We start from the raw sequence: 18302 nt of genomic DNA, 5'->3' as shown, positions 1-18302 counted from the left end.
CAAGAGACTACTAATGACTTCAATGGGCAAATTAGCTTGCATTTAGGAAAGGTCAGATTGTTCTTAGTGCTCTGATATCTGAATGATAAAGCTGGCAGTCTTTTTCCTGAAATCCCTTCTGATGTCAGTGACTGACTTCATGAGAGGTCGGTGTTTGAAAGCACTGTTTTGTCGAGATTTGATTACTGGGATGTTTTCCACTTTAAGAGATCAGGATGTTAATCTTGCCACTTCTGTTTTACTTTAATGATAATTCATACAAATTTCAGTTTCTGCTGAGAGTTTGGTTTAGACTATAGGATTTCTTTAGCCTTACCAGTAGAACTCTGGCCAATCTGGACTCACCTGCAATGACACTCATTTTTGCACTTCTGAAGTGGTTTGATGGCCACTTAACTCATAACTATTAAAGTCATGGCCAAGAATGTTAATCCTGCTCTGACTATAAGGATACAAATTAAGCGTAGCATTGACATTGAACAGCCTGATTAACTGACAACACTGTCTGATTTTGAAAGACAATTTTATTATCTCAGCTGCTAGACCTAAAGTATTTACTTTCATGTGTAATCAATGTCTGAGTTTTGAAATCAGAAACAAAGACTTGTGCAGGTTGCATTAAAAATTGTGGGGCAATAATGCAGTAACATTTGCAAACTGCAGGCAGATGTCATGTGATCGGATGTTGTGTGATCAGATGTCACATGATCAGACCTCCAGGATATGTCAAACCAGTGTTGGCAAACCCTAAGTACATTACACAGCATTTCTACATGTGATAAAAGCTTATTATTGAGAAACCAAGATGGAAGGCCAAGACCCACAATTCAGGACACCATCGAGGTTGGAAAGATTAAAAAGATGAAGTAAATTGGTGAGTAGGTAATACAGGAAACTTTGGTTTATCCGGAGGTTGTATGGCCGGAAACTTTGCTCTAACGGCAGAAATCAGCAGCCGTTTTAATTCGTTTTTTTTTCTTCTCCTAGCATTCTGTTAACAGGCAGGCTCTGGAAAGCGTCTTTGGAGCTTCGCAACAGCTTCAGAGATGCTTCAAGGTACGGGCCGAGTGTTTACGAGCTGTTGCTGAGCAACAGTGTTTGAAATACGGAGATTTTCATCTCCGTATGCTTCAACGTTGACTTTGCATGTCCGGCACTTTTGATAGATCGGCAACACGCCGGTCCCGTCGGTGCCGGATATCAGAACTTTTCCTGTACTCAGCTTGGGGTTTAAAAGCCTGTAGATTGTAGAAGGAAAGGACAAGAGTGCATATTGGGAATTCTGGCATGGGACCATCCAGCCGGATTCACCGATGGCACGATTCTTCGTCCAGTGATTTTAGTGGACAGGCACTGGCGCAGGTCACAAATTCCAAATATCCACTCCCATTGACGAAGCTTGCTGCCTAATGCACTAAACCATAAAATTTACCCCGTAACTTCATCACGATGAGGCTGATGGGAAGAGCCTGTGAGGCAGTGTATTGGCAAGTCAGGTGGAGCAAGAGTGCAAGTAATTACTTAAATGATACACTTCCATTAAGAATTAGTGCAGTAAATTTCAGAAAATTATATGGTGTGGCTCAACCATGCAGAATAGAACTGCCCAACTTACGATGAATTCTCCCACCAGCAGCTGGTCGATGGTTTGTCTGATCTCCGCCTTCGTTTGCATTTTCAGCTTATTGTATTGTCTTCTGGCAGCTTCTGCCACGCGGAGCTCGAGTTCGGACTGGTAGCCAAAGCCTACCAGAGTGAAAGAAAATCAATCCATAACCTACCTTCAAAAGGAAAACCTGCAGATCTCTTAGTGCTAGCTCCAGATCCTACATATTAGACTAAGAACATAAAAAAAAGCACTGCGATTTTCTTGGAAGTACAAAAGGAAAATATCCACATGGATAAGCTTTATTCCAAACGGACCTCATTTGGGAATTATCAGAAGATCTTGCCCTTCACAGCTAGTTTAAACTATCGATTTGCTGCTTCTGTAGTTCAGGGCGTGGGAGAGTATTGTCTGTATTCTGGCTTCCCCCATTTACTTTACTCAAGCCTGCTCCCCTATTCTTCAGCAATGAAAACACAGGGACCAGGCACAAGAACATTACTCTCCCAAGACCAAATATAAAAACATACTTAATGAATAGTCTAAAATATAATCTTTTTATACCACATTTTCATCCTTCCTCCCGGGTGTGGGGTACGGTTCTACAGGTACTGGCAATCCTACGGAACTTCACCCAAGTGGCCGTTGTTTACATCTGACAGTAACTTAACAAGCTATAACCAAGGATGGTTACAAGAATTACTTGCATTTATATAGCACCTTTAACATAGAAAAAACCTCCAACGGCGCTTCACAGAGTTGCAAGGAAGCAATGGACACTGAGCCAAAGGAGATATTGGAGGAGTAATAGACACCTTGGTTGAAGAGATGGGTTTTAAGCAGAGTCTTAAGGGAGGGAATTCCACAGTGTGGGCCCCTAGGCAGCTGAAGGCATGGCCGATAGTGGGGTGAAGGGAGGAATAAGAGGCCAGGGTTAGAACAGAGAGTATGGGGATTGTCGAGCTGGAGGAGGTCACAGAGATAGGTCATGAAGGGATTTAAACACAAGAATGAGAATTTTAAATTTGAGGTGTTGGGAGGACCAGGAGCCAATATAAGTCAGCGAAGACAGGGTGATGGGTGAGCGGGACTTGGTGCAGGATAGGATACAGGCAGCAGAGGTTTGGATGAGCTGAAGTTTACGGAGGGTGGAGGGCGAGAGGCTAGCAAGGAGTGCATTGGAATAGTTGAGTCTGGAGGTGACAGAGGCATTAATGAAGGTTTCGGCAGCAGATGGGCTGAGGCGGGAATGTTAGAGGTGGAAATAGGTGGTCTTTGCAATAGAGAGAATATGGGGTTGGAAACTCCGCTCAGGGTCTAATAGGAAGCCAAGGTTGCCCACAGTCTGGTTTAGCCTGAGGCAGGGGCAGGGGAGAGAGATGGAACTGGGTGGCAAGGGTACAGTGTGTGTGTCTGGGGCCAAAGGTAATGGCTTTGATCTTACCCAGATTTAGTTGGAAGAAATTGTGGCTCATCCAAAACTACATGTCGGACAAGCAGCCTGACGACAAAGAGGCAGTGGAGGGTCAAGCGAGGTGGTGGTGGAGGGGGGGAGAGCTGGGTGTTATCAGCATCCACGTGTCTTATAGCTAAGCCTGTTACTGTCCTCGCCTAGGAGCGGGAAGATCGGATGACTTTTTTCCCTTCCCTAGCCCAGAGATGCTGCTGCCAACTGCAGGCTCTCAATTACAAGTGCAAGTGGAGACTCTGCTGGAAAATGTGAAAGATACTGTAAGATAATCCTCTATCTGCCCATTCGGAATTACTTATGAATTTACTTCTTTCTCCCTGACCTGAGGTGTGCACTTTGCCCTTGTAGAAGAAATCTGCAACTTTCTTGATAACTAGGGGGTTGTAGATGATATTGAGGGGTCGAGTGCTGACTTCCAATCTCCTCTCATAGTTACTCCGAACCGGATTTTTCTCGTAAATCATTTCAAACACAGGTGGCATCTTGCATGGAGAACCAAAAGCTGTAAAGTATAACAAGCACAATTAGACCAATTTCCCCCAAAAAGGCAGTGCCTTGGGCAATATGTTCACAACTTTTCTCTGGCATTAGTGCCTTCTCCTCCTCATGGAAATTGGCTACAAAGGACATGCTCTATTGAACCCCAAGGTACAAAATTCTGGATATTGAAGACCCTCAACATCCCCAATGGTTCCTTAGCCTGCATGCTGTCAGGCATTCCCTGTACTCCATCATAGAAACATAGAAGATAGGAGCAGGAGTAGGCCATTCGACCCCTCGAGCCTGCTCCGCCATTCAATGAGATCATGGCTGATCATCCAAATTCAGTACCCCATCTTTAAAATCATCCTTTAAAAATAACTGTAAACAGTTAAAAAATAAAACAGAACAAAGATTTTTTGTTTTAAATGACTTTACTCCCAGGTCAGTGTCCTACTGTATTTATTTCCCTCTTTGATTTTCTCCTCTTACCCCTCCTTCATGGAGATGATAACTCAGGATGGGATAGAGCTACGTAGAGGTCTTCCTGGACTAGGCTCAAATGGCCATTTCTTGTGTCTACTTTTTGACTAAGTGGCCTTCACCTACGTTTCTCAGTAATAAAAGGAAAATAAATACTCTGGCATAATGCCTCACCTGGATGCACATTGGTTGCCTCAGACAATGTGGAGCGTATACCCAATGTTTGTGATAAGCTCGCAGCATCTTTTTCCTATTAAAACAGAAGGAAGTCACACACTGGTTAGATTCTTCACACAGTCCATTTCTTGCAGTTACAAATCTAGGATTACCATCACATAAAACAACAGGATTTAGCCCAAATCAAATTAATTACAGGAAACTTTGTGCTATCCGGAGGTGAGCTATCCGGCAATCTGGAGCCACCGGCAAAAATCAGCAGCCGTTTTTTATTCTTTGTTTGTTTTTTTTGCTTTGTTTGAACAGTCAAGCAGTGCAAGGTCTGTAGCTATAGCAACAGCTTCAGCTACAGAGCTTTAGGGCCACACCCGAGTGTTTAGAAGCTGTTGCTAAGCAACAGTGTTTGTTGTCAAATACGGAGATAAGAATCTCCGTATCTCTCAATATTAACTCTGGAGAGTACGGCACTTTTTAGGCAACGGCAGCAGCTCGGTCCCGTGGGTGCCGGATAGCACAAAGTTTCCTGTAACTATGTTTTGTAGCCATGGTGTGGAGATGCCGGAGTTGGACTGGGGTGGACAAATGTAAGAAGTCACACGACACCAGGTTATAGTCCAACAGCTTTATTTGAAATCACAAGCTTTCGGAGCGCTGCTCCTTCTTCAGGTGAAGTGGAGAAATGCATAAAGACACAGCTTATATAGTCAGAGAATCATGTCATGACATGATTCTCTGACTATATAAGCTGTGTCTTTATGCATTTCTCCACTTCACCTGAAGAAGGAGCAGCGCTCCGAAAGCTTGTGATTTCAAATAAAGCTGTTGGACTATAACCTGGTGTCGTGTGACTTCTTACATATGTTTTGTAGGCACACATCACTTCCCTCTCCCAGAAAATTGCACGCTAACATTGGAAATACTGAGGCAGAATCCCACAAATAAAGCTCAAATAGCAAATTTTCAACTGCGTCAAAACAGCTGACCCTCGTCTGGTCATTCTAGAACATCTTCTGACCCAGTTCCAGTTCCCTGAATTCAACCCAACATCTCCATACCCAATATATACAGCTACGACCCATCAAGAACATTGGGATTTCTTTGGAAATACAATCAGATCAGTGTAAATGACCAAAAGAAGAATGGTCTCTGGGACATCTGTATACATAATGGTTTTGTATTAACATTTTTAACAGCTAACATTTTAAAAAATCCAGCGTGAGCCAATCAGTAGACCATCTAAACAACAGTACCTTGCACGTACATAGTGATTTTAACATAATTAAACATTCCGAGGCACTTCACAAAATGGGGTTCGGACACCAGGAGTAGGGAGGAAAATTACAAGAGCTCGCCAAAGACGCAGTTACAAATTTAGGTTTAAAGAGGCTTTTGAAGACGAGCAGAGATGCAGCAACGGAGAAGGATTTAAGATTAGAATTCTAGACTGTGGGGTCAAGATAGCCAAAGACCCTGCCACTGGTGGGAGGGAGGAGAAACTTCATATTGATCAATGATGCCAAGTTAGTCACATATAATGGCACTTCTTAGCTATACACCACTTGTTGGAAATTCCACAGATGAACTGCTCCCATTTGGGGCTGGTGTGAGTTATCAATTAAGTAATGGACTAAGTGATGTTTCACAAATCTTCCTTCCCACCTGCACAATTGCACAAACATTACATTTTATCTTGTTAACTTTATAGTGTATTTGAACAAAATATAATTGTGATTAAATGTTAAGACATTTCGCTTTAAAGCCAGCATTACAGACCTGAACATAGTGGACACGTGTTGACACCTACCGGTTTGGGCGAGACTAGGACAGGGAATAAGGATGCTTGTGTTGCCAAGTCTCGCAGGAACAGGCCTCCCAGCTGCACGGAGAACAGGGAAGATTCTGTGCGTGGGGAGGACTCCACACTGATTTTCACTCCTAAATAAGGTACAAAAAACATTGTAATTGTTGTCTCCCACCTCCAGATTCGAAAATGTTTTACAGTAACATATTTCTGTACTCGGAACCCCAAGTGGTTCCGACAACACAAACTGGAAGAGATGGTTATCTGATGTCCCAAAGTATGATCTATCCACCTTTTCTCCCAGTTTTCTATTCTGAGCTAATGAAATTTGATTTTGTTTTTAAAGTTTACTACACTGAAAAATGTTAAAGGACAGGAGAAACACTTTTTAAAAAGGGAAGGTTCAGGAGATTGGAGCACCAACACAATGAGCAGTGAAGTGGAAGGATGGAGATCTGACCTCTCAATCTGAGGCATGTCACCACAGAAACACGCCAAGCAGGAGCCAGGCACCAGGAGACACTCCCTTTGGCTTCTTTCTTATACCTCCCAGGTCTGCGTGCCCTTAGGGTGATTGCTCTCTAGCACACACAGTCACAACTGGTTAGATCATTAGTCACAGAATAACAAGTGATGCTAAACCTAGAATAGGGATTAGTGACCTTCATTCCAAGATTAGTGAAATTTATACAGTATCACTGAACAATGCTGTAATTGCTTTCCTTTTCTACTGCCATCTATAGGCTTCAAAACCCAAGCTAGGCATCACATAAGCACTAGAAACATAGAAAAATAGGAGCAGGAGTAGGCCATTTGGCCTTTCGAGCCTGCTCCGACATTCAATATGATCATGGCTGATCCTCTATCTCAATACCATGTTCCCACTCTCTCCCCATACCCCTTGATGCCATTACTTTCACCTTATCCTGTCTTCTCTTCTACTCTTTGCAATGTTAGTGGTGCCCTGCACTACAGGACTTGACCCTTCACCTCGGATTCACCATAAATAAATGAATGAAGATGGCTCCCAAGCATCTCCGCAAATTACCTGAAAACTCCAGTTCCACAAAGGCCGTCTCTGTCCCACCAAGACCCATCTCCTTTTCATGTCTGAGCAAGCTGACAGTCCCGCTTTGTAGCAGGAAGTTCAGTTTAACAAACACATGGTCCCTCCTTGTGAACGTGTTCATGCTCGATGTGTCAGTCATAGTGTCAAAGATTTCATCAGCTTCTAACAAACAGAATGAAGCAAAATGTAGCCCACTGAATTAAGAGAAACTATGCAACACAGTGCATAACCAATAATCTCACTGTACATTACTTGCTTACAATATCCCAACAATCAGATGATCAGTCACACTAAAAGGGTTTATACGTTACAATCACTATTATGAATCTCAACTGCCAATGATCACTGCTATGAGAAACCCAGTCACTCCAAAGCATCAAAGTACATTTACACTGTGTACAGCGAACTGAAAGTGAATTGGTCACAAGTTTGACACAGATATGGAGGTTGTGGTTATACAGCAATAAGGGATCTGCAACTCTGGTTTCATTTTTGAATTACCTGTACGATGGGGAGTCAAAAACACACCAACTTTCTGTTGCAACAAAAAGCAGAAAGTTGGTATGCAAGGGACTTTTCCAGATTTACTAACCGAGCATGCAAGGACATTATGTGCTACTTTTCAAGTGCTGTGATTAATTATAAACACTTTGTCAAATGAAGGAAATTATTAATACTTCAGAAAGTTCAAACTGCAACAAAATATATTTCTTCAAATACTGTACTCCGACAAGGGTGAAGCTCACAAGTTGCAATGTAAGTGGTTATTAACCACACCATCCAGTTTATGCAAAGGCAGCATGCATTCAAATAACTTCCTAATTCAGTCACTTAACTTTGAGACTAGCACCAGAATCATTACATTAATAAAGACCCAAAATTAGATAATACAAAATAAAACTGAACAACAGCGGTTGTCACTATGTACATGGAGATACCCAGTGATGATGGAACAGAGTATTTCAATCTCTAACCAAGTTTCAGGATAGATAGATGGTCCCCAATGGGTCAGCTGGCAAAGGCAGTAAGAAGCTGAGCTGCATAGACAGGAAAAGTCTCAAATTCAATCTGCAGTCTGTACTCAGTTAGCTGATCTCACCTGGGATGGCAGGAAGGATGCTATAGTTAGCCTCAGCAAACTGGGTTTGGGAGAAGAAAGATTCTTACTCCTGATCACTATCCTTGACCTGTTGTGGAAACTGTACAGGCGCAGATGCCAGATGAGAACAATGATTGGGCTCGGCTGTAATGCCTTTCATGGTCAAGTACACGTCTAGGTTCACAAATGAAGAGTGGCTACTTGGGAAAGATACCAAATAGTATTTGACCAAAATATAATTGTGATTAAATGTCATCTGTGGAAGTGTAGCTCAGCAGAGGAGGGACGGGATTGAAAAAGGAAAGGATTAAAAACAAGATAACATCACCTCTCTTTATAATAGATCATACACCTTAATCTTAAGGGAATCACCACGTGAGGCCGAGTACTCACTATGAATGTTACAGAAATCTAAACAAACCACAGTTAGAGATCCGAGCAACGACTGGTGAAATGATTAGCAGCCTTTGAGGTCAGGTCTGTAATCCTCATTCATTCAGCTGCTGGGATTTCTGGGTTCATGTATCTACTGGATGTTAGGGAATACAGCATCATTTCAAATGTGAGTTTTAAAAAATGCAGGCAATAACCTATGTAAATATCTTAGATCACAAGTGCTGGCTCTTGACTGAAAATCACAACTGCTTTACTGCCCGTCTGGAGTAGTACAGTGAGGAAATTCACCTTCAGTATCAGGAGTCAGGAGCTGACAGGGGTGTAACATTAGTGAAATTCAAATTAATTGACTAGATCTAATCTGATCAGCAGAGCACGCCATTTCAATGGTGAAAATGTGACTATGCATCGAGATATAGATAATCATCAGGGGAGACATACTACTGTAGTTAGATTTTCTAGTGCAATGTTAATTTACTGTTCTTGTGCTTTCCTAAAATAAAATTTCACAACTGCCAGAAAGGTAAGGTCAATTCAAACTGCACCTTCAGCCACCCAGGTGGCCATTTTGAAGGAGCTTGCACAAACACAAATCTCATCATACCTAGCACCTCCTCTGCATTCCACCGCTGCTGCTCTTCCGTCATGAGGTCCTCTACGGTTACACCCTCTTCCATCTGCTGAGGATTCTGGGAGTAGCCGTACCAGCCGCCCCATCCAGGGAACCAAGACTGCAGGTATTGGATCACGCCACTGCGGTTTCCACGCATACAGTCCGAGTCTGAGGGAGAACCGAGAGGTTCTGATGGTGGCTCACGCAGGCTCTACCAGAATGATCAAAAAAGGCAAGTTTAAACCTCTAGTAATTTCCACCAAGACTTCCTGTGTGAGCTTAAGGTAGCCCTAAAATGCTGAACAGTTGCAAAATTAGTGTGAAGGACAACTCTAATATTTTTTCCACATGCCGCAATTACAAGCAGTGCCCCACTCAAAAGCCACTCTAAGGAATGCTCCAACACACTGCACCATGGAGCGATAGGCTGCACTGCAACTCCCCATATGCTGTGCTCTTGATTTCAAATCGGCCATTCTCAGTAGCCGTCAAGTAAAGGGCTGGCATTGTCGTCTCGAGGACTCATATCTATTAAAATTACATGTCTTCGTTTTTAAAAAAATTTCACTTGCTGTATGCATTCTCCTTCTTTCTCTCCCTGGACAGAGAGAGAAAGGCACTAAATGCCAACTCGAGCAACATCCCATGATCATCTGTGAATGGAAGACCAGAGAAACAAGGGGGAATTTTTCGGGAGGTCAGCGGGCGTGTTTGGTGGCGGGTCGGATAGGGAAAAATTTTTTGACAGCGGGTCAGGACTCCGCTATCAACCCGCCACCACGCGCCTTTCCCAGATGTCGGGTCTGTCAGCGCTGAATAGACCTGACACGCAGTGGCGGGGGAAGCAATTCAGGTCATTATGACCTTGTTAACAGCCCACTAAGAAGTATTTTGAGCTCACCTTTACATTTTACGAGATCGCCCACAGGGTTCACGCTGCTCGGGGATCACGTCAGGTAAGAGGTCAGGAGTTGTATGACCATGGAATTATATCATTACTTGAAAGCTGCAAATGGGCTATAAAAGCTCCCATCTCACAGCTGTTCACTTTCCAAGCTCAGAAGCTGTTGCTTACTGCATTTGGAAGACAGATTGAGCTTTATGCAGGTTGCAAGTGTTTGGAGTAAACTCTCTGTCCAGTGTCACCTCATTGGAATAACCTCTCACCACTGACAGATCGCTTCTATAATCTCAAGTTCACCTGCCATCTATTACATCAGCATCAGTGCCATCGAAACTAGCTCATCTTGGTCCTCAGAATCCCACCACGATCAGCCCCAACACCAGCAGCACCAGGCACACCAGCAGCACCAACACCACTAACTTTCTCCACAATCAACTGATGCTGCACAGGACACACGACATCAGCACCCGACCACATTGCTGTCCGGGACGGCAGGGATGGCCTCACCATGGCCAGATTTACTTCACTTGACGCTGTACACCCTGGCTGTCACATGATGCGCCAGGTTGACACCATCCCACACCAACACCATAAAGCATCCCTACAATGCCCAAGCCATTCCTTTCGCATTCATCATCGTTGCGAGGGGTACCGTTATATCTCACCATTCACTGCAACTCACTAAGCCACTTCCAAAGGTGCATACAGATCTGTCCAAGAATGCAAAGTGTTGAAAATAAAGGTTTCAATGTTTGACACCACATTAACAGAAACTTTACATGAAACATATTGGAGGGAGTCATGCGAGTGCCTGGGTGCAGCACTGCACCTTTGTGCAGTGCTCGTCAGTGCTTGCAGCACCTCAATGCTGTAGAACACTGACAGCACAACTGTCAAAATAAATTTGGGCATGGTCCCTTTAAGGAAACCGGTCGATGACGCATCAAATGTCGTCATCAGACCCGCTTCCTTCAATTGGCCGGCAAATGCGCTGGGCTGGCTTAACAAGCCCAATCAACGTAAAATCATTCTACACAGCGGGCTGGAGCCAGCAGCGAGGTCACGACCCGCCACTGACGTCGCCTGCCACAGACCCACCGAGGTAGGGAAAATCGCGGTCACAGAAAAACACCATTCTCTAGCTAAGACAGTGGTCGGGCAACCTGCTCCCAAGTCTCAGCCAATACTACTGTAACCAGTTTCTAGGTGTACAATGGGGACCTGGGCTGACACTGCCATTTTGCCTCTCTATTCCCAACCTCTGAGCAGGTGCTCCTCTCACCACTTGCTGGAACTTCAGTGGCAACACAGGGCTACCCATTCTAGCTAGAGATATTTATTTTAGCCAGCCATGTGGAAATCCATCACCAAGTTTAACAGTCTGCAAATCAAGATACTGAGAAATCTAACTTTGTTGAATGTGGTTGCCCAATACAGATTGCACAATTTCACCCATAGGAACAAAACCACTTATCTATGTCCAGAGAGCTTAGACAATATTGACAAAGCCTAGGCTCAGGGATCACTGAAGGTGAGTAGTACTACTGGTGTATAACCAGGTAAAACTCCACAGCATACCACCATTGGTAATCTTCCAGCTGCTTGGCCCACTGGGGCATTGGTTTGCAGGTTTCTCTCAAGCCAAGTGGGAAGAATCCCAGTACCCAGTGACAGGTCGACCCCTCGAGGATCCGTTAGTGAGGCAGGCTGGCGAGTAAATTATCAACAGTGCTCTGGAATGTTGGGAACTTACGTAGCTCAGGTACTGGATTACTGAGTCTATCACTCAATGACATGATCCTGATTTTCATCTCAGCTGTGTCATCTTGGAACCACCTCCAACCCAGAGAGACCACAGTATAGCCAGGGATGGATGGAGTTACTTCTTTTTAAAAGTCTTTTTTATTGATTTAACCCAAAAACCCTGATTATGTACAAAGGAGAATCTTTACTCCCAAATCCTGACCTCTGCCAGCGTATCTTGCTTCTTGAACCGTTCATATACAATCTCACGCAGGATTTTCAGCTCCTCAAAGGTCTGTTCATCCTCAATCCGCTCGAACTCCTTCTGTAAAACAAAACAGCATAATACCAAACTGCATCAGTCAGAGGGAGATGTGAGGGATAGGGTCAGAAATATGATTTCTCTAAGGCTTCCCTTCGTTACTGAGAATACACAAAATAAAAAGTTTTGTCAACTTGATAAGCTCATGAATGGCAAAATAGAGAATCGTAACAATTCAATTTACAGCTTTTACAAAACAAAGATCCCCCCCCCAAAGCCCACCAAAAAGGGTCCCTCACCAGCAATGCCATGTGCAACAGCCAGGACACCTTCAGCATTCCATCGGCAACACTCAACAGAAACACTTCTCTAGTACTGCACTGCACACAACAAGCAAACTGCCCTTCCTGCATCCCTTTGCACACACCAACCTGATCTCCCACTATCAGTCCACAAGCACCAACTAGATCTTCCCAACATTCCTTCTGAATGTGCTGACCATGTCCCCCAGTATCCCTTATTTACACACTAAACAAACCCCCATTCCCATTGGAAGCACAAACTAGACCCCTTTCCCATCCCCAGAGCATGTACTACAAGCCCTACCCCCTCCAAGCGTCATCTCTACACAGACCAATAGGACACAAGCATCCCCCATGCATGCACCCATACACTTCCTCACATTAACTGCTGTCCCTGAATTCCTAAAATGTTGAAGAGTTGTTAAACTAGTGAGCGGTTGAGTGATTCCCAGCCAAGATCATATCACCTCCTCTTCAAAAGAATTCAGGCTTTCTTTCAGCTTTTGATGGTATTTCTCTGTATAGAATACAGCGTCTCTTGCACGTTGCAACACAAATGTCCAGTTTAATCGCCTCCTTTGCTCACGGATCTCAGCGAGATTGGCGTTCAGGGCAAAATTCCACCACTCACAGGAACTATTTATAAGGAAAGAAAAAATGTATAGAATAGAATTTTCCAACAACATTAACAGGATCCTTTGCCAAGAAATCCTACAGAATGAATTCTATATATGTATACATAGAAATAAATAGTTGATCTCCTGTGACACTGCACACGAGGAGTGTAATTTTGACTTTGGGCGATAGTGTCAAAATGGGCGCTGTCGGATCGTGAATGGAATTGACAATCGGGAGAGGCGTATAATGGGTGGTTGATCTAATATCGCCCGTTTTACACTATCCCCCAAAGTCAAAATTACACCCCCCTGGAGTCAAGACCAAGTGTAGTCTTCAGCTAATGCAGGGTTAGAGGACGGTGAAAATGTGCCAGGGCGTGCAGACGTAATTCAGTCCCCATATGAAAAGCCATACATTCTGTCGTTATTTTTATATTTTAAATTACTATGATCACATTTATAATAGAAACTGCCTACGCTAACGTATCATGCTGTAATTACACCCTCGCACCAGTGGTGATGTGGCAGAGGCAATTTCCATTATAAATGTGGACATAGGAATTGATAATGAAAAGAAATGATTGAAAGTACATGCAGACTCAAGATAGAATAGATTGAATTATAAAGCCTGGATCCTTCAGGGAGATGAAATAGCCTATTAGATCCAAGTGGCCATTCTGAATAACACAGGCAAATCAGAAGTACTACAGCCAATGTACATGGTCTCTTTAGAGATCAACTGCAAGCCAGTCCGCAAATATTTCAGGCACAACTAGTTTGCTTCATATCCTACATCACTCCAGTCTATCCTGCCTGAAATGGCTGCCAAAATGGGATTCAAATAACAAAACTGGAACGCAGAAGAAACTCCATCAGTGACTACTTACCACTTGCAATCCTCCAATTACTGATCTCTAATTTTCTTTCTTCTCCCAAAGGCGCAAAAATCACACTGGGGTACGGTCCCATGGGCACCATTAGCTGTCCAGTATGGGCACTTTTTATGTGTGCGTCTAGATTATGGGTGTCAGCAGACTATTTGACTGTGGGGGCATCAAAGCCAAGCCCAATCCTGGTGTCGCCTGACATCCACACACTGGAGGAATCAATGGATACCAGTCAGGAACACAAATCCTGGGCGATTTACTCCCACTGCAAGCCCAACTAAGGCCAATTGTAAACACTGCTGCCAAAGCTGAGATCAGTTAACTCAGCATAGACTGGGTTTTGAACCTTGTACCTTCCTTGTCTATATGGCTCAGTATCGCAGCTTTTATTCACTGAGGTATAGGGCATTTAGATATAATAATGTTTGCAATTCTTAGTGTTAAGCTGAGGAATCCTATTGGCCCGGATTTTGTGGTCAGTGGCGAACGAACGGTTCCAGCCGTTCATTACACTTAGCCACAGACTTTCTATGGGCTTTTGCACTGCAACTTGCTGTAATTAGAAAACCATTTTGGCACAATCTACAGGGGATCTGCGACGTGTGTGAACAGGGCAAGCGATTGTGTATCTCCTTAACCAATCAGATTGAAGAATCCTTTCTGAGGCACACAGAGTCTGAACCAGGAAGTGTAAGTTAGAATGGTTAATTCAATGCCAACCAAAGAAAGTGAAATGAGGGAAAGAAAGATGAGATTAAGAGAGATGAAAGAGACAAAGAATTTTAAAACGTTATTTAATTTTTTTTTTTTTTTTTTAAAAACATCTCCAACAATAATTAAAATCCAAAGAAATGAGACTACACATTTATAAAAGTTAATTCTCAGTGCCAGAGAAGTTGTTTGGCAGTAATTAAGACGTATCACACTGTTAAAAATTTACCTACACTGGAATGGACAAGCCCTAACTTTTTCTGGCAAGTTTAGTGGATATCTATCCTGTAAATACAGCAACTTCACACCATTCCATATGTTTCAATGGTGAGTCTACTGACGAGATACTGTTATAGCGAAGCTTTTGGAGGAGCAGGGCAACTCTGACAGCAACTTCCTGATTTCCGCATTTAATTGCACATGTGCAGTCGCCGAAAGTTGCTGTCAGATTTACACTTCAATAACGGTGAACGCTGATAGCTTCACCATTATCTTTACAGCAAAATCCAGGCCATTTAAAAAAAATTCATTCCACATTTGTATAATAATCAAAGAACTGAAAGTGGGGCAGTATAAATGTTCACAGTGGGGTATTAAACTGGTTTCCGACATCATTACTGCAGGTTTAGTGAGAAAAAAAAATTAATCACAGCATATAGGGACAGATGGCTGAGCGCATATTGTAACAAGGCACTCAGTCACACAGACCCCCTACAATAAATTAAAGCCTTGAAAACTTCCAGGTATTATATAAATGCAAGCACATTTCCCACAGTGTTGCTTACAGGCTGAGCAATGGATGCCAGAGAATGAGCGAGAGAGTGGGGTTGAGGCAGGGTGGGTGGTGGGGGGAAAGACTGGCAAGGCAAAGGCTGAGAGCCATCATGTTAAAGGTGAAAAGAGCAAGCAGTGGGGAGGGTGCTAGTTCGAGCCCAAGGAAGCAGGAAGTGATGCTGATGGCCAGGGCATTTCAAATGGGTCGGCACGTGCTACAGAGGTAACTTATAATTTACATCTTTGTTCACGTTCGGTAGGTGACTGTGCAGTTAAAATTAAGGCCCATTTTTACCCTAGTACATTTGTGACTGGTTGCTTTCACAGCAGAAAAACTGACCCCAACAGAAAGGAAATATATTTTTTCCCCTTGATATCTGTGTGATCAATTAATTCAATGTCGACCTATGTTCCAGTTTCCCAATATTTTTTTCTTTCGCAGTTAAGTTATAGGAACAGGAGTAGGCCATTTAACCCCTGGAGCCGGTTCTACCATTCAGTATGATCATGGCTGATCTGTGACCTAACTCCATATACCCGTCTTTGCCTCATATCCCTTAGTTTTGCCGTTAAGAACAATTGAAGGTAAGGGAAAATATAAGCTGCCATTAATATGACAGTTAATGAGCACTGTTGAAAAGGGGGCGTTCCTCAACCTTGATACCAAAACAGGCTTATAACAGTCATGCTCCTCTGGAACCATCTTTTGTTCCTTTACTTGTCCCATTACCACCCCTTTTGCCTTGCGCCACCATCTCTTTTATCTTTTAATCACTCCTGCCTTCCACCCTAACGTAGGCCTTGCCTTTTGTTCTTTCCTCCCCTCTCCCTTTCCCTGCCTCTGTACTTGCTTAAAGCCGGTTACATCTCTAACTTTTGCCAGTTCTGAAAAAGGTCATCGACCTGAAACGTTAACTCAGTTTCTCTCTCCACAAATGCTGCCTGACCCGCTAAGTATTTCCAGCATTTTCTGGTTTTATTTCAGATTTCCAGCATCCGCAGTAGTTTGCTTTGGTTATAAAATAGTCAGTTCACAGGAGAAGGTTTGCCTGATGAGAAATACTCTGTGAATCTTGCAATTTTCATATACGATTTTCTCATATAGATTTTAAATTAACACAGTCTAACAGTACAAGCAGCAAATGTTTAACTAGCAAGCAGTGTTGTCACTAGGATTTCACTGAAGAGCCCAGGGTTTGTTTTTTCATACATTTTCATGGGACAAGGAGGCAGAATCCAACTAGCCTTGCTCATGCTTCCAATCAGCTCTGCATAGGTCACCACTGTTGGCATTCTAGGTGTGTAGATCAATATGTTCCTTCCCCAGATGAACAAGATCACACATAACAAGTGGGAGGGGTGAAAGAAGTCAATTTACATGCTTACTAAAGTCAAAAGAAATATTAAACTGAAGGGAGACTTACTTTGATTTAACAGCAACTTTTGGTCTCCATTTTCTTAGTTGGAGTTGCCGCTCTTTCCTTTCCATTTCTTTCAGGAATGTCATCAATTGCCGGTACTGTACCTGAGCACACAGAAACAGAGGTTCACTAAAATATCCAACCAACTAAAAGTCTATATCTCAAGAGGCAAACAGCGTGTTTGTAAAGACAGAAAAAGGAACAATCCACATCCCTCAATTTTTTTAACTGTCTGATTGCACTTAACATGAAATGTAGATTATCAACATTATCAGGGTTTAGAATTAACTACAGCTCGAGTGTTAACTACTCTCAGCGCAGACTTGAGTCTCAAGCAAGGATTATGTCCCAGGCTTAATGGGCAGGCAAGCTTTCATGCTGTCAATTCCCTACATTTGCAAACCATCTAGTCTCCTGCAAAATAAATTAGTTATCAAACAAAAAAATATAGCTCTGCCATTACAGCTCTGCTCTATCAACCCAAAATGCATTCCTCCCAGGCGGAATGGGCAGGCAAGCTTTCATGCTTTCGCACTTATGGGGGAGGAAATGTTATGCCAGATGCCTTTTAGTCTCTATTTAACAGTTAGTGCTAATGCTGCTTTGCACTGAGCTTTCGTTACTTGGTCCTCCCAAGTTGGAAATTCGCCATCCAACACATTCTCCTCGCCACATCCTCACTGAAATCAAGATACATCGCACCATTTCCTATTCATTCTTTTCCACAACCTCCCATCTGTGGAACTCTGTCTCCCACAGCCTCCCCGTTCCCCTTCAATCTATTGCCTTAAAAAAAAAAAGTTTGGCATCACCTAATCGTTAGTCCTTGATTTACCTCGACTTCTCTCCTACACTTTTCAACATTGGCCCTTCACCCATCACTTAATGAAAAAGATTTTGACTGAGTTGCTATTTTAAGGACTGTGCGTCACTGGTGTTCCTGTTGGTTAGTATTGGAGCTGCAACACTGTGGCCAAGCTCTAAGGATCACACTGTCCCATCTTTCCACCCGAGACTAGAAGCAGTAATGTAATGTAAAGCACAGGAGGTGAACAGATTGGCCAAAATATCCACAGCCAAGAGAATTTAGCAAAAGCTCCAAATGACCCCCTAGTCTCTGAAGTTTGTGACTTACTTGCGATAGTTTTAATGGAAATGTCTTCAGCTTGACGTCGCACTCAATGCGTGGAGTGTTTCGGGAGCGCAAGGGCTCTTTGGCTCCATTCCTCTTTAACAGCGCGGAGGCACAGACGGGTTCAAGTATGTAATTGTGGCATCTGTTTTCCAGGCAACGATTCATTGCTTCCTAGAAAGTCAAAGTGATTTGTGCAGTGTAAATGTATTAATTATTTTATTCCTATATAAATAAAATCGCTCAGCTTAGTAACAGGAATTATTTTTAAAGCTATGCTCACGTTTTATACTTTTACTTAATGGGGAAGGAAAGTCTCGGTGTCTACTTTTTATTCAAAGTACTCATCCATTT

General features: G+C 43.1%; 1 protein-coding gene across 4 annotated transcripts in view; it reads right to left on the bottom strand.

The window, feature by feature from the left end:
• Positions 1-18302, bottom strand: part of vps13d (vacuolar protein sorting 13 homolog D) — a 260231-nt gene that overhangs the window by 218118 nt on the left and 23811 nt on the right. For all 4 annotated transcript variants that reach the window (XM_085966919.1, XM_085966915.1, XM_085966916.1 and 1 more), the window contains exons 7-16: positions 17952-18122; positions 16820-16920; positions 12874-13042; positions 12066-12167; positions 9187-9406; positions 7067-7249; positions 6022-6152; positions 4215-4290; positions 3400-3579; positions 1616-1746 (exon numbers count right to left, since the gene is read on the bottom strand). In XM_085966919.1, the coding sequence (XP_085823045.1) occupies positions 1616-1746; positions 3400-3579; positions 4215-4290; positions 6022-6152; positions 7067-7249; positions 9187-9406; positions 12066-12167; positions 12874-13042; positions 16820-16920; positions 17952-18122 (1464 nt within the window). The remainder of the gene's footprint in view (positions 1-1615; positions 1747-3399; positions 3580-4214; positions 4291-6021; positions 6153-7066; positions 7250-9186; positions 9407-12065; positions 12168-12873; positions 13043-16819; positions 16921-17951; positions 18123-18302) is intronic.

This window comes from Somniosus microcephalus, chromosome 25, assembly GCF_052327205.1.
Source record: "Somniosus microcephalus isolate GS21.2 chromosome 25, FLI_Smic_1.0, whole genome shotgun sequence".
Classification (NCBI taxonomy): Eukaryota; Metazoa; Chordata; class Chondrichthyes; order Squaliformes; family Somniosidae; genus Somniosus; species Somniosus microcephalus.
The sequence above is the reverse complement of the archived record's forward strand: the minus strand, read 5'-3'. Positions and strand labels throughout refer to the sequence as shown.